The sequence below is a fragment of the Lygodium microphyllum genome, chromosome 1, assembly GCF_053477565.2.
Source record: "Lygodium microphyllum isolate KBCC chromosome 1, Lygodium_microphyllum_v1.1.10, whole genome shotgun sequence".
Classification (NCBI taxonomy): domain Eukaryota; kingdom Viridiplantae; phylum Streptophyta; class Polypodiopsida; order Schizaeales; family Lygodiaceae; genus Lygodium; species Lygodium microphyllum.
The window spans coordinates 35,890,438-35,907,505 of record NC_141135.1 but is presented as its reverse complement, the minus strand read 5'-3'; the positions used below and the strand labels follow the sequence as shown (position 1 = coordinate 35,907,505).

Genomic DNA, 17,068 nt, shown 5'->3' with positions numbered 1-17,068 from the left:
TGCCAAGAATAAAAGTGTCTTGTTAATAATGAGTACAGCAGTAGCCACATTTAGACTATCTAGCCTGTTGACCATGGTTCACTATCAATTTAAGATATTGGTCTATGTGCAACAATATCATGTATTATTACAAGAGACGAATGAGCGGTACATCGTGTTAAGAGAAGTAAACACAATCATCATTGACAAGATGTCGATGTTGACCTGAACAACATTTGATATAATAGTATGCTAGACTCTCTTCTCAATCTATTTAATGAAAAGCTCGTGATATTGTTCGGTGACCTTGCACAATTGCCATTGATCTCCAACCATTGAAACGAGTTCTGCCATTAGTATCACATCATCTCATCAACATATTGGGCACATGTGCAACGCTACACCCTTCACACTTTTGTTTGATATGCTCATGACCTACCATTTCTACAATTCCTACAAGTAAGTAGGTGCTGGTATCTAGCCAAGGAAGAGATATGATAGTGCCTAGACGAATGCATCTTTGACAAGAACAAGGTCCTAGAGTTTGTAGACTAGAGAACAACAATCATATGCACACAGAAGGAAGACATCCATAAGCACAACAAGTAGCTTCTGCATAAATATTACACATACGAACAATACACACTATGAAACTTCAAACAAATGCAACTAAAGAGCCAACATTCTGCACGCTCGACTTTCTTATATACTTAAAATATATATGGCGAATATTATGTTGGCACAGAGGGAGAATAGATGAGAGAAAAGAAAGAATCCATCTGCCTTTGCACCAATACCATACACAATAACATGACTCACACACACAAACAACACATCTCAGCATAGTTCAACATACACCACTACAATATGACACAACTTGAAAACATCGCCTACACTTCTTACGACAAGTACGAAACACAAACAAATTTGTTGTTTATTTTTTAACAAATTATCTCTTGTATTAGAATCCTTTCACATATACTAACATGATTACTTTTTGCTATTTTTTACAAATAAACAATATTCGTAAATGCAAAGATGACTCTAGATCAAGTACACATAATACAAATAGTATTACTTAGAACAACATCGAACTTTGTATGGAAATATTGAAGCTATATATTCAAAACCACAAAAACGCCCAACAACAAATTGAGCACTGTCCTATTAACGCACAACAACGCAGGTATCTAGTAAGAAACTAGATGAGAATGGCAAACATTGTTGGCCATATACCATCGACATACATTGACAGCTTTATAAACAATACTGATCTCTAAAACTTGATGGACACATGCAAGTGTATACTCAACAAAAACCTGCATGTAGAAGAGAATAGAATCACAAATAGTACAAACACTGCTATCATCTTTAATACTTTCTTTTTACTATCTAATCCTACTAACACAAACAAATCTCATACGCAAGACTTCTAAAACACATACTCAACAATTTCAAACTATAGTACAAAGATACACATGACAATCCAATATGAACAGTTTTTTCCCATGTCATACTAGACACTAGAACAAATGACATCTCCATATACTGAATCAAAATCTTATATTGCGGATTCAATATCTCGCTTGAGGCCTTGGCAGAAGTTAAAAAAGAAGAAGTTGATACAACATTCAAAAAATAGATAGTAGAGAACAAGTATACTCACAATCGTGAAAAAGCCTGTCGTGACTATTGAAAATGCCACATACTTGCTCAACAAAGACATCTACAACCGTATCCATGGCACCCAAAGTGATCCATTGAATGTGCTATCATATATCTGCCATGCAAGTACTCAAAATATAGCCTCTTTAAAACTCATAATATGTTTTACCCAAAACAAAAGATTGTCCTTAACAACAATAACACTCCTTGTAGAAGAGCAAAGTCCAGCAAACCAATAAGAAATCAAATTTCTAATGGTGCCAAAACACCAAGCTCAATTGCTACAAATGCTACCACTAGCTCAAACACAGCTTCATCATCCAATAATGATTCCAAGCAACACCTAAACCAAAAGTGACAATACAAGGAGACAAGAGGATGTACTTAATCTGTAGCATCGGATGCAAACAAAATGGAAAGGTCTATGTAGGCCACATGACGAACATTGAAAAAAAACTCGAGCTAATACAAAAGAAAACCCATCAAAAAATTGAAAAAAGACATCCAATGCTATCAATCATTCGAAGAAAAAATTGAGTTTAGTATTGAGGCAACAATTGATGGGATAGAAAAGGTCAAGAACTGGGAGCAAGATACGAATATGAAAAAGAATGGAACTACTACAGGCTACAACAACCTATATGGACACCCCAACAAGAATTTGAATAGCTTTTATTGTACATGATCTATTCCATGCTTCTCGACACTTAATAAATAAATACAAATATCCCACTTTGTACTTGATCTATGTCTTTCAAAAAAAAAATTCAAGTACATTCATTGTTCCTCCAAATCCAACCTTCAATAGAATTGTTAATTTTTCAATATACATAAATATAATACTGCTGGGTAAAAGGCCTCTGGGCTTGACCGTGTACACTGTGACCGCCCATTCTTTATTCATATATAATATGATACTGCAATAAGGCTGTCAGTTCAGTTGGACAACACCTACATTGCGTGTGCTCTTCTCTCCCGCATCTTCTTCTTCTCCTTCTCCATTGCCATTGCGTCCCCTTCAACTGGTATCAGAGCTTTGGATGAGAGCTTGATCGTGGAACTTGGACCAACATTACTTTAGCCCGGATTGAAGACCTAGAGCTTGGAGCTTCAATGCCAGCCATGGCTTCTTTCCCTCGAGGTAAGATTTCATCTCCCGCCTCTCCTCGGTCCTCATAGGCTCTTTGCAGGTGTTCCTTGGCTTCATTGGGCACCTTGTATGCCCCCATTTGCCCCCTTATCCTCAGCATAATCAGCAGGCCCCACAGTAGCAGCTCACATTTTTTTGCGCCTGTATCAAAATCTTGCTCAAAAATTCCATTTTTTCTCATATCTCGGGCATTCGAAACCTGATTTAGGCAAGATCCGAGTTTATGTACACAACAAGAAAATGTCATGCTCTTAGCTTATGTGATTCTCCCGAGGCTTGGTATTTGATGCCCAAATGCTTTTGGGGATGTTTGCCCAATGTTTTGAGATGCTTTGGGACTTGGTTTGAGCTTTCATAGCTCCATTTATGTAGGGACTTACTGCTGCACATTGTTTAGGTAACAAGGTTTTATCAGGGACGGCTTATGCATAATGCTCTTTGTTCACATTCGGGTGTCCTGTTGGATGTATTGATGCTTGGTCATCATGGTTTATGCCCGGATATGCTAATTGAGAGCTGTTGAGCCTTGATTTTGATGCGGACTGTTGGTTGGGATTTATGCTACCTTGGTTGACAGGTTATTTTACCTCTAGTTTGGTTATGCCTATCGTCTACGGGTGCTCCCGACTACTCAAGATGATATGCTGATGTATTTGGATGATGCCACTTTGATGTTTATGCTCTCGGATGCTTCTTTAGTAAAGAGTAGAGCTCAATTCTTGGTTCATTGTCATTTTCTTTGCAGCTGGCATTTCACTTGACAAGGTTTATGCCCCATGCTACCCATTAAGGGACTGATGTCTAATGTGGATGCTTTTGGGTTCAGTTGGAGTATGGCAGATGTTTGGGATTGAATCGACTTGCGTTTGATAATTTTGTGGAGCAATTTGGATTTGGTTGGCTTATCACTTATGCAGCTTGGATGCTATTTGGCCCTTAATGCCCCAATTATGGATCTTTGATTTACTTGGATGCAGATACATGTTTTGAGAAGTGCTTGCTGCATTGTCTTGGCAGTTGGTTTTTGAGATTTCATTGCTCATTGATGCTTGGTTCTTTGCGGGTTACTCCTTGATCACTAGACTTCTTGATAGTGCTTGGGTTTAACAATTATGGCTTTGTTGCTTCTGATTTGCCTAGCCTCTATGCTAGTTGGGTTGCTTTTGCCCATACAGGTCAGAGAGCAGTCGCTCTTGATGCTTACCCGGTTATACACTTTGTCTATTGTCATGTACTTTACAAAGCCACTTATTTGGATGTTGTTGTACAGATACTTGGGCTTCTCCTGGAGCTTGACCATTGCAGGATCTTATGCCACTTATCGGTCTTGCATTGACTTGGATGCTACTATGTGGTCTAATGTACTACAAAGTCATGTTTGCCATTATGGTTATGGGCTAATTTCATGGCTGAATACCATATGCTGTGGATCCATCTTTCAAAGTAGAGTACCTAGGCTTGGTCACCTTCAACAAAACCAATTCTCATTTTTAGAACTCTAAAGGTTGCCTCTTCTCATTAGCATACATCTTCATTTGGTTTTGAGCTTTCCTAAGATTCATCTTACACTGTTGAAGAAGGGTCTGCATTCTTTCCAATTCTTCTTTCCCATGAGGGTTGATTCTTTCATTAAAGATGACTGTGGGTAAGGGCATCTAATAGCCATACATATGATAGTGCAATAAGGCTGTAAGTTCAGTTGGACAGCACCTACATTGTGTGTGCTCTTCTCTCCCGCATCTTCCTCTTCTCCTTCTCCACTGCCATTGCATCCCCTTCAACTGGTATCAGAGCAAGTCTTCAAGAGCTCATCTCGGCCTTCCACACGAGGTATGAGATCTTAATTCTCACTCAATTTTCAGCTCAACAGGATTTTCACAGGTTGTGGGCAGCCATAGCTCACACCTCTTGGAGCTTCCTCACCTGGATCTTGCTTCTAGCCTATCAAGGCTTGCTGAGGCTTGGTGTAGGCCTTCTTTGGCCCCCATTTGCGCCCCCTTTGGGCCCCATTGTTGACATGTGGGACAACAGACCCCCTAGCCAGCTTACGTTTTTTTTGCACCTGTTTCAAAATCTGGCCCAAAAATCACTCATTTTGTCATATCTCGGGCATTCGGAACCCGATTTAGGCAATGTAAGAGTCTAAGTTGGGGTTTTGGCAAGCTCCGGATGCGATGGTGATGTCGGATTTGCCAAATTATAATGACAAAATATTTTGCAACAGATTTCAGATCCGAGACATCATGTATTTGTATGCCTATGGCTTATGTGATGCTTCTATTGATGTCTATTTGATACTGGATCACTTGTGGATGTTATGTCTCTTATGTGAGATGCATTTGGAGCTGATTTAGCTCAGCCATTGACTATTTTGAACAATCCCAGATCTGTCCAAAACAGGGCAGCCACCTGTTACTTCAATTTTATGATTACAGATCTTGGCATTTGATGCCAGATTATGCCCGATTGGTGCCTATACATACGGGAATGTATGCATATGGTTTGCCTATGGATTTGAGCTTGGATTGAGCACTGATTTGCTTAGTTTATAGAGGTTATATGCTGCTGGAAACTTCAGGGCTGAAGCTATTTATGCTATAGTTAGGTTACGCCTATTGGTCACGGGGTGCTCCCGGCTACTCAGTATGATGTCATGATGTATTTGGACTATGCCACATGTCTTGTTTATGCTCTGGAATGCTTTTGAGCTGAGATTAGAGCTCGATTTGGGTTTGAATGTCACTTCTTTGCAGCTGGCATTTCATCTATGACATGGTTTATGCCTAGGCTACCCAGTACATGTTATGATGACTTGGTGAATGCTTTATGCTTTGGCAGTGGATGGCAATTGTTTGAGCTCGTCTCGACATTCATTTGAGTATTCCCTTGAGCAATTGGACATTAACTTGGCTTTTTCCGTTACGACCTTGGATGTTATATGGGATTTGATGCTTCGATTATGGATCTTGGCTATTACTTGGATGCACTTATAGGTATTTAGCAGTGAACTGCTCCCTTGTTTTGGTAGTTGCCTATTGAGCTGTGATTGCTCGTTTGCATTTGATATGCGGATACTTATTGATCAATGGACTTGGATAGTACTTGGGATTTATAGTTATGGCTTTCTTGCTCCTTTGTTGTCTAGCTTCTATGCTAGTTGGGCTCCTATTACCCGTCCATGTTAGAGAGCAGATGCTATGTATGCTTACCCATCTATGCACATGGTCTATTGTTGTATACCTTACAGAGCCACTTATTTGGATGTTGTTGTATAGATGTTTCCTGGAGCTTGAGTCTTGCAGGATGCTTTGCTACTTGTCGGTCTTTACTTGACTTGGATGTTCCTTAGTGGCATGATGTGCTGCAGAGCTATGCATATGCATATGGTTATGGGCTGATTTCATGGCTGAATATCATATGCTCTTATGACAGATGTCTTATGCTTTACTGTACTGTGGTTGGTTATGTCATGCCGTTGGCTACGACTCTTCTTCATGTGGGAGCTTTTGCATCCTTGATTGATGCCTTTATGCCCTCCCATCCATTGAGGTTTCATGAGCATTTGCAGCATGCTTCTACCATTGATGTACTAGCAGATGACTGTCTTTATGAGCAGGTTCCCTATGTTAGGACAGCCCTCGACTGCTTGAGCTCCGTGGATGATATGGATAGCCCTATTCATGATGACTTGGATTCATTGTCATCTTTTACAGGTTATTCTACTTCAGATGTTGTTTGCTTCCATTGTGGGAAGCTTGGGCATGTTCAAAGAAAATGCTTTAGACGGATTAGAGAGTAGCAGAGATAGAGACAGAGACAAACTCGACATGAGCAGAGAGTCAACGATGTAGCAGGTATTACCACTCTTTCTAGTGGTGAGGTACATGCAAATACCCATGATAATGCAATTGAGCATGTCCTCCTGTCATCTAGTTTCCCTACAGCTTACTTGCTCAATGATCAGGCCCATGCCTTTGATTGGCTTTTCGACTCTATGGCATCTTGTCATGTTACCCCTCATAGAGCATGGCTCTCTTCTTATAGGGAGGTTGATGGATGTATTGATCTGGACCTTGAGCAGACTTATGCTATTGTTGGTACAGGGAACATACACCTAGCTTTGCCTAATGGGACTTCTCTTATGCTCAGGGATGTTCTACATGTTTCTATGTTCAGTAAGAGCCTGATTTTTGTTAGTCAGTTGCATGATGCAGGCTACTTTGTTTCTCTTCAGGATAGGTCATGGAAGATCTGTCATGGTTGCTTGGTTTTGGCCAGAGGTTTTTGAGTTGGTTCTCATTACCCAGTGCATGTCTCTCATGTGGGAGATTCTATGGTTGGAGTTATTCGGATACCACATGCATTGTTATGGCATTATCGCCTAGGCCATATGCACCATAGAGAGATGGAGATCTTATCTCGTTCAAACTCATTGCTGCCTCCTATGTCACTTACAGATCTTGATGCTTGCCTTGATTGTACTCTTGGTCCTTGTAGAGCCCCCTTGGCTTATGGTGATCGTATGAGGCATGCTCCTCTAGATCTTGTCGATTGTGCAGTATATGGACCTATGCCTTCCCGGTCACTTGGTGGAGTGTTGTACTTTGTGACCTTTGTTGATCATGCTACCCATTGTGTTTGGGCTTTTCCCTTGGTGCAGATTGAGGATGCTGTAGTTATGCTTGACAGGTTTATGGATTCTGCTGGTAGCAAGCCTAGGTGCTTGCGGATGGATTATGAGACTCATGCTCTCTCTCCCAGCTTTCAAACCTCTTGTTAGCAGTATGTCATTGATTTCTTATGCCCACGGTATTATGGGATTGCTCATGGCATGTGTCTGACCTTACAGGTAAAGGTTGCTTCTATGCTTACCACAACTGGGTTGTCTTATGGCTTTTGTGCTGAGGCCCTTATGACATCAGTCTATTTGGTTAACAGGACATCGTGCTTGACCTTGGATGGTATTACACCCCATGAGGCATGGAGTGGCATGCAACCCTTCTATGATTACTTGAGGATGTTTGGCTGCCAAGCATCTGTACGTATGCCACATGAGCCTATGTCACGTAGATGTATCCCCCTTGGTTATGGAGATGGTGACTTTAAAGCCTACAGATTATGGGATTTGGATGCCCAGCAGGTCATACGCAGCCATCATGCTGTCTTCTATGAGACGCAGACACCTCTCAGGCCTCTTGATGTGAGCGTTCAGTACGCTTTATGGCTGATTTTACAGCAGCTACAGTGCCATTACAACAAGCTGTTGATGCTGAAAATGAGGCACTTATTGGCCAAATGACATAGCTATGCATAGCAGTCAGGGTTAGGATGTTGGTGGTTAGTTTGCTAGACCCCTTGTAGGCTCATGAGAGCCGTTTTCTTGTAGTTTTGCAGGCTGGACAGCCAGTCATATGTCAGTCTTCCGCTTCGCTGGGGTCACATGTAGTCCTGAGACCCTGTTGGATGAGTGTCGGGATGTTGGCCCTCTTTCAGTGATTGAATCTGGAGAGTTTGACTGCTCTCCGTTGTCTTGTATGCGCCACGGTGATGCTATGTGCGACTCTGATGCTTTACATCCGTGCACTGATGAGTTGTGCTTGCTTCATGAGAAGCATTCTTGGATTGCTCCATTATATGGAGATGCAAGATTGCTTATCTCTTGGATGTCATGAACTTAGGGATGCTTGACTCTTCTTTTGTAGAGGTTCCCAACACTTCTTGCACAGCTCACTTTCCAATTGGACATTGGGTGAGATGTCATGATCCCTTATCTTGTCCTTTTTTTTTTCTTTTCTTTGTTTTCACTCCCTAGTCATATTGGCCTTTTAATGGGAGGTTGTTGGGGTAAAAGGCCTCTGGGCCTGCCCTTATACACTGTGACCGCCCATTCTTTATTCATATCTAATATGATAGTGTAATAAGGCTATCAATTCAATTGGACAGCACCTACGTTGTGTGTGCTCTTCTCTCCCGTATCTTCCTCTTCTCCTTCTTCACTGCCATTGCATCCCCTTCAAATACCATACCTTAATTTGATGCTGTTCTTTATAGAGGATTCATAAATCGAAAACAAATTTCTTATGTTTACCTTTCATTTCTTAGAAACAAAATACTAGGCATCCTTCTCTAAACCACTCAAAATCAACCACTTGCTTACATGTGTCAACCTAGTTTGTGAGACTCTCCTAATATGTGCCACGCAAGCAGGAGCATGTCAAGTTTGGCTTAGCCTTGGGAAATGTGAAAATTAAGAGATATGCAAATTAGTGTCAAAGGGAGATACACAGACACTGATAGACATAAAGAGCTTTCCACCTCTAGTATATCTGAGAGATACTCAAGGTGCCACCCAAGCCCAAGGCAGAATCTCCTGGCTTTTCAACACACACACACACACACACACACACACACACAAAGAACTCCTTGAAGATGATACAACTTGTAGAAGAGAACTATTAATGTCATGCAAATAAATGAGAGAGAGAGAGAGAGAGAGAGAGAGAGAGAGAGAGAGAGCTCTCCTTGAAGATGATACTTGTATGAGAGAACTATTAATGTCATGCAAATAAATTAGAGAGAGAGAGAGCTTGCTATTTTAGAAGAGAATATTATTTGTATTATGCAAATTGTATTATTTAAAAGCATTAGAAAAATAAAGTGATATTTTTTCTTGAGACTTTCATAATGTGTGCCACAAGGATTGTGTCAAGTTTGGCTTAGTGTCAAAAAATGTGAAAAAAAGAGATAAAAATTTAAAGTATTAAAAAAATAAAAGTTAAAAATAAGATGATTTTTTTTTTCGAGAGACTCTTTTAGTATATGCCACATAGGATCGTGCCAAGTTTAGCTTAGCCCTGGGAAATGGGAAAATAAGAGATAAAGAGAAAGAATATATAATAACAAGTAAAAAAAATGCAATTAAAAACACCTAAAGATTTTTGTTAAAAAAAAGGTTTTTAAAAACATAAAAAAGTGCAATTTAAAAAGCCGGGGGGAGAGGAGAAGGAGGCGGCGGCACGAAACGAACAGCCAGCCAGAAGAGTGGCGCAGGATAGGAGGAGTCGTCGTGGGAGAGAGAAGCGCTAGCGATGGCTGCCTCTCACTCTTTGGCTTGCCACAGCCCGAAGGTGAGCAATTTGAGGGCCTTCCGATCCCTCGTCTCGAAGCAGCCCGCGCTTAGACAGCCGCAGCCGCAGCAGCTCCTCCTCTTCTTCTTCCTCTCCAATGCCAGCAAGAGGAGGAGCATCAGCAGCCATGCTAATAGCAACATCAACAGCGACAGGGCCGCCTTGTTTCGTCGCTCCATCCATGCCTTCGGCAGTATGCGCACCCCGCCACACGTCGTCCCTCGGCACAGCCATCGCTCACCTTCCAGTAGATGTTCCGGCACTGCTGTTTCGCAACCTGAGGCCCCCCCTGCCGTCACCGCTACCAGCCATGCCTCCTCCGCGCCTTCTTTTCAGCAAGCTACCCAGCGCCTACAGGTGAGAGGCAATTACAATTGTTGTGTAGTCACCGGAGTTCTTTTTGCTTTGTTATTGTTATGGAACCTTTTACGAGCCCTTTATTATTCTGTACAATATTCATAGTCGTCTGTAGGTTGTGCAGTTATGCAATCGAGCAATACAGAGGTGCAACATCCTAAACTTTGTCTTCTGGCTTTTATATTGGATGATAAGTCGCTCAATCGTACATCATTTTATTGCTGGTCTCTACCAACTGGTGCAAATTGTGTCGTCTAAAATTTCAGGGGCACTGACTGGTTCAAGTCATCCAGTCACATTCTGCACATACCATTAGCCCTGTATACAACTGCATGTGTACTTGCACAATTGAAGGAAAGATTGGAATGTGGCTGTTACATGCACATGCGAATGCTTCTGAACTGGGCAAGCAAAATGATTCGCTGAGGCACTTTCAGAATGACTGCATTATGACATTGATAGACAATGGACATTTTAAGTAAGCAGATATTGCTTGTAAGTCAGACAGAGATGCTCTAGAGATTGCTCATCATTCAGGATGTCTTCAGATTGCATGGTTTGCCTTGGATGAGCATGTCAAATTAAGATAGCAAGTCTGTTAGCATCAGTACACATCTCCTGAACATACACAACTCGAGCAAGATTAGAGGTGGACACGGTCCATCTACTTGTGTACTAGAGCAGAAATATAGTATGTAGAAAGGGTACGGTTGCACAAAAATGTATCCAGAGCGCACAAACGGCCCATGTGAAGCTTTGAGGCTTCAGGCTGTACAATACAATCTTAGCACTGACCCACACTTGTGAGTGTGAATGCTTGCTATGGGAGTCTAGGAGAGGATGACGTAGACTGATGACAGTGGAGCTTGGAGTTGGGAGGGCTGGCCTTTTATAGGGGATGACCCTGGGGCTGACTTGCAAGCTAAGTGACTTACTGGTATTTCTTGTGACAAGCCAATTGCCATGTGACAATCAAGAATCTGTTCATTCCTCATACTGCCTATGTCTCTCTGTTGTGTTCTGTCTACCTGCCTAGCTAAGATTGACCCATCCAAGAAGACATGGAGAGGATGAGATGAGGATTGCATACCCTTCTGTTTTTTCCCTAGAGATAAGACATACTCATCTGAACATTGGTAAGTAGGGTGCCTCCCCTCCAAATATTAGCTGAAAGAGCATGCAAGAGACATGCTTGCATTTTTCCTTTCACATGTGAAAGAAAGAGTTATTTAATTAGGTCCTGTCACATTTATGTGTGACATTTAAAACCAGCTTTCTTAATTAAGCCTTTTAGGGAATAGGGTTCGTTCGGGTAACTTATAGCACTGACATGAAAACAAAGCAAATAATCCTTTTGACAAATAAGTTTCTCCTGCCCATACAGGAGAAATTATATATCCCTTTTGCCCTGCAGAAGTAATTGGTCCAAATCACACGGCACTACAATTTTCATCCTTTATCTAGAATAGGATCTTCCAATGCCACAGATGTTGGGGCCACGGGGGTCCTCAACTCCGTTCCGGACTTGGCAAGGGGTGTCCAAAGCTCCACCTAATCCACAAGTTGCCTAGGAGTGAAACACCATTTCCGTGGTTGGCCTTTTCACCACTCGACCCTCGGCCCATGAATCGAGTAGTGCCCTTTTCAGGTTGATCCGCGGTGCGATCTTGGAGGTGATCTACCCGTGCAAAGAACCTTTCCTTAATTAATTTCTTTAAGAATCAAGCACAATCAAGGCAGTTAGGCCTAATATCCTCTTCCAAAAAAACATTTCTTTATTGCCATGGCAATTTGTCATTACAGACCTCCACCATGAATTTACCATCAATCACAAGCACTTGGAATAATCACCCAAACGATAAACCAATAATGAGTTGAATGTAAAAGTATTTAGGACGTTGTTTGATCAACCAACAAAACCAATTATATTTCCAAACAATGCAATAATAGACGTGATAACATTTCCATCCGTATATTCGCTCTTCCCCTTGGGATCTAAGAGCGATACTATGCAGAAATTTACTTAACACTCCCTTCCTTCGGCTAAGGCGTATGTTAAGGTCTCATACAACTATACAAGGTGTAAGTTCTATTGATCACTTACATTGATCGATAACCCAACCTTCTTCCCAACAAGTATAAAAGTATCGGTCTTTCTTTGACTTAGGGTTTCCTAATCCTTGAGCTCTCCACTTGTCTTCGAGGCGTGGAGTTGTTTGTATCTAGCCTAACCTTGAATTAGATTGATAAACATAGTAGCTATCAAATGGATCTCAAGGCATCTTAGTTTTAATCCTTAGGATCATTACTTGTACTAACTACGCACATCATTAAGATCCTAATCTATTAAATATGAGCTATGAGTTCGTGATATTAGCAAGAGTCTGGGTAAAGACCCAGAGTTTCTAAGATGAATCTCTTCTCGACTAGGTTGCTTACTATGCAATCCATTAGGCGTGTAAGTTGCAAAAATATACCTTTAATGTGGGGAAAACATAACCACTAATTTGCAAGAAGAGGGAGTTGACAATACCTTGGAACCTTATATGCTGTTTATGCTACGTATAAATTTGTTGCATAGCATCTAGATGCAATTTACTTCTCTTGATACATGCACTCTGAAGACTCAGTGCGAATGTTTGGGATTTTATCCCTTTTCAATGATTTTATTTGGATACAAGGATTTGTGCGAATTTCAATGTACCATATGCATAAATCAATGCAAGATCATTTATGGTTATGGCAAACCTGATGCGGAAAGGATTATCCTTTGATTTCCTACGAGCACATAACCATTGAAAAATAACTTCATCTTCATCATTGTCTTTTTCATCTTCTTTGTCGACGTCATCCTCCAGTTCTTTCCCCTCGTCGTCATCCACTCCTCCCTCGTCACCATCGTCTTCTTCCTTCCCCCCGCAACCTGTTCGACGACGACAGGGGGGGGGGGAGGGTGATTAAAAAATTAAAATAATTTAATTGTTTAGGGGGGGGGTTCCTATGCAAGGGGTGGGAATATTACATTGCATTTATTGCAGTTATATCACCTATTTCAGTAGGTTGGCCAGATTTAGAGGCTTTTTTAGCAGTCAACCAGTTTTACAGGAGTTTGGCTATATATAGCGACAGCCCACACTTGATTGATTGCTTTTTCTTGTAGATTTCAGCACACTTTGGCTCCCAAACACTCTCCCACTTGGTGTTGCCATCATCTTAGCTTGATTTGGTGCCCTCATTGATGCCTTGGGCTGTGTGTAGGGATTGATCAGTCCACATCATTGTATTCAGCATTCATCTGATGTGCAGTATTTCTTCCTTCATTTTCTGCTCTCTCTCTCTCTCTCTCTTTCTCTCTTTGTGTTCGTGTTCCTTCCGTTGTGCACTCTCACATGGTATCGTTCTATGAAGGAGCACATCACGAAGATGGAGGACATGAGAGGTGAGCTTGCCTCTCTTGGATGGAAGATATCCTTTGAGGATATGGCTATGATCCTGTTGATGCAGTTGCCATCTTCTAGGTTTGATATTTTCTACACTAGTCTCATCACATCGAGGACTTGCGAGAGACTCTTATGGGAGGAGCTTTCACTGCTTGTCTTGAAGCATAATGAGCAATTGAGAGCGGTAGGGGCTAGTGGTCCTGGCTTCTCCAAGGCTTTTATTGTAGGTACCAATAGTGGGAGAAGAAGAAGGAGAAGGCCAAGGACAAGAAGTAGGAGGACATGAAGGACGAGAAGGAGAAGCAACCCAAGTGCCCACACTATGGGAAGGGCACACCTCGAGGAGAAGTGCTAGTAGAAGTACCCCCATTTGAAGTCAAAGGAGAAGGATTCGAAGGCCGCACTTGCCATGATAGGGTCGGTCTTCGTGTATATCTTTGCCGAGTAGGATACATCCCTTTCTTCTTTCACTCAGGTGAGACCATGACTCGTGGATGGTGGAGCTTCTTCTCACATGATCTTTCGGCATGATTGGCTTTAGGACTTGAGTTCTAGAGGGGTCATTGTCACCATTGGTGACAACTCTACGATTCTAGTTCGTGGACTGGGGACCATTCCCCTATTACTAGATAGGCAGTCTTCCTATGCCAAAGGTCTTTGTGTACCTAATTTGGGCTTTAACCTTTTGTTTGTCTATGGTCTTATTCGGCTAGGTATATGTGTGGTCTTCGCTAGAGGTGCAATTAGAATGGAGAATGAGTCTACAGGTGGAACTCTTTGGATAGACACATAGGAGGGTGGGCTTTATATGCTCAAAGCCTTAGCCACGAGATCTTCCCACGAGCTTGGGCTACTTTGGCATGCTCGGTATGGTCATTTGAACATGGATGTGATCTGATAGGCTTCTCGAAGGAAGATGGTGGAGGGACTTTCAGATTTCCCTCTTGTTTGTACCCTTTGCCCTAGCTACTTGAGGGGCAAGCACCATCGGCAACCACATCCATAGATTGCCACTTAGAGGGCTTCTATATCGCTCAAGTTGGCTCACACTGACCTTGGACCTATGGACACGGCCCCCCTTGGGAAGGCCAAGTACTTGATGTTGATTGTTGATGACTTCAGTCGTTATGTGTGGCCGTACTTCTTGGAGTACAAGAGTGAGGTGTACTCTCGTTTCTGCGAGTGGAAGGGGTTTGCTGAGAAGCAGATGACCTTCAAAGTTCGTGTTCTTTGAGCCGATCATGGTGGAGAGTTTACTTCTTACTGCTTTTCTCAATTTTATAGGGATCACGGCATTCGGGTAGAGTATACCCATCCGAACACATGATCCAAGAATGGTGTGGTGGATGTATGAATGGACCATGTTGGAGATGGCTCGATTGGTGCTGGAGCATCGAGGATTACCTCATTCCCTTTGGGGTGAGGCGGCGGCGATTGCGGTTCACATCCGCAACCATTCTCCTACCTTAGCTTTGGAGAATAGGACTCCATATGAGGCTTTGTTTGGACGAAAGCCTTATGTGTTTCACTTTTGCATCTTTGGGTGCTATGCATTTGTCCATGTGGACAAGAAGAAGAGGAAACCAAGCTCGACTCTAAGTCAAGAAAGCTCATCTTCGTAGGGTACAACACTACCACGAAGGGATATCGGCTCTATGATCCTACAACATAGAAGCTTGAGGTGAGCAAGGATGTAATCTTCGACAAGGTTGTAGCCTCCCAGGATCCGATTGATGGTTCTAGTGCAGGTGATTCTTCGTCATTGACTACCCCTCCCCCACCCTCTATACCTTCCCCCTAGGTTACCTCTTCGCCTCCTTGGTTATCGACTCCTCGCCCACCACCACCACCACCACCACCACCACCATCTCCTCCTCCTCCTACTCCAGCTTTCCTACCATCATTGACGGGTTCCTCTACTCCTTTCGAGAGTACCCCTACCCCTTTTGCATACCCTGAGCCTTCGGGGGATGCACAACTGTTAGTTGGGGAGCCTCCTTCGGCCAAGGAGGATGTACCTTCACTTAGTGAGGGGAAGTTCCTTTCCTAGATAGGTGCTTTACAGGTATCGGAGGCTCCATAGCCTCTCTTGTAGCATGATGAGTCTATCACCATTTCTCGGTGGTATTGGTGGCTCATGGAGGATGTAGTTGCCCATTTTCTTGCTGCTCCTACAGGTCCATGCAGATTACCTCGTTTAGAGGCCCAACGGGATAGTTCACTTTGTGTGAATTATGCTCTTATGACCCAGATTCTCCATGACAATGAGCCTACTTCAATTGTTGAGGCTATTGCACAAGATGTTTGGAGACAGGCTATGCAAGATGAGCTTGATGCTATCGAGCGAAATCAGACTTGGGAGTTGGTTCTGCGTCCTAGGTAGTGGAAGGTGATTCATGTGAAGTGGGTCTATAAGACCAAGTATCTTGCAGATGGTTCCTTGGACAAGCATAAGGCTGGGCTTGTTGCCAAGGGTTTTGCATAGAGGGCAGGATTGGATTATTTTGAGACCTTCGCACCTACGGCCTGTATGTCTACCATTTGAGCTATTTTGGCTCTTGCAGCCATCACCATTGGCCTGTCTATTAGATGGACGACAAGTTTGTGTTCTTGAATGGCATTCTTGAAGAGGAGATTTATGTCTCTCACCCTCACGGTTTTCTTGTGCAGGGAAAGGAGGACTATGTTTATCGATTGCAGAAGGCCCTCTATGGCCTGAAGCAAGCTCCGAGAGCTTAGTACTAGAAGATTGATCACTTCTTTCGTGACAGTGGCTTCCAGAGATCAGCTCATGACTCTAACCTTTACTATAAGGTTGAGGGTGACGTGTTTTGATCATCATAGGGAGCACTTCTACGGACGTTGCTTGGACTTGCGATATTCTGAGATAGGAGTTTGAGATGATGGATCTTGGGATCCCCCACTTCTTCCTTGGTTTGGAGTTTTATCAAATGGCACATGGCATCTTTATCTTGCAGCACTGGTATATCTCCGAGTTACTTTCGGAGTTTGGTACAGCTGAGTGCCGGCCTATTTCTTGCCCCATGGACCCTGAGTCCAAGCTTGTGGTAGCAGGAGATCCCCTTTCAGATGCTACTCGCTACATGTGCCTTGTTGGTCTTCTTTTATGAAGACTCCTACGAGGATCATTGGAGAGTAGTCATTCATGTTCTTAGGTATTTATAGGGGACTCGATCCTATGGAATCATGTATAGAGATGGGGTTACTCTTTCTGGATGGAGTGGCTCTCTGACTGGGGGCAGGTGATGTGGATTCGAGACGGTCCACTACAAGTTATGCCTTCTTCCTTGGGTCAGGAGCTATGTCTTGGAGCAGCAAGAAGCAGCCTA

At 42.6% G+C, this 17,068-nt stretch overlaps 1 protein-coding gene across 3 annotated transcripts in view; it reads left to right on the top strand.

Moving 5' to 3' along the window:
- The first annotated feature begins 9,793 nt into the window (after positions 1–9,793).
- The window catches only part of LOC148040996 (chaperone protein dnaJ GFA2, mitochondrial-like), a 42,505-nt gene continuing 35,230 nt past the window's right edge, over positions 9,794–17,068 (top strand). Inside the window, exons 1-2 of one of the 3 annotated variants that reach the window (XM_087675440.1) lie at positions 9,794–10,278; positions 10,384–10,425. In XM_087675440.1, the coding sequence (XP_087531566.1) occupies positions 9,883–10,278; positions 10,384–10,425 (438 nt within the window). In that variant the 5' untranslated portion in view covers positions 9,794–9,882. The remainder of the gene's footprint in view (positions 10,279–10,383; positions 10,426–17,068) is intronic. The other 2 variants (XM_087675451.1, XM_087675446.1) reach the window with 2 other exon arrangements.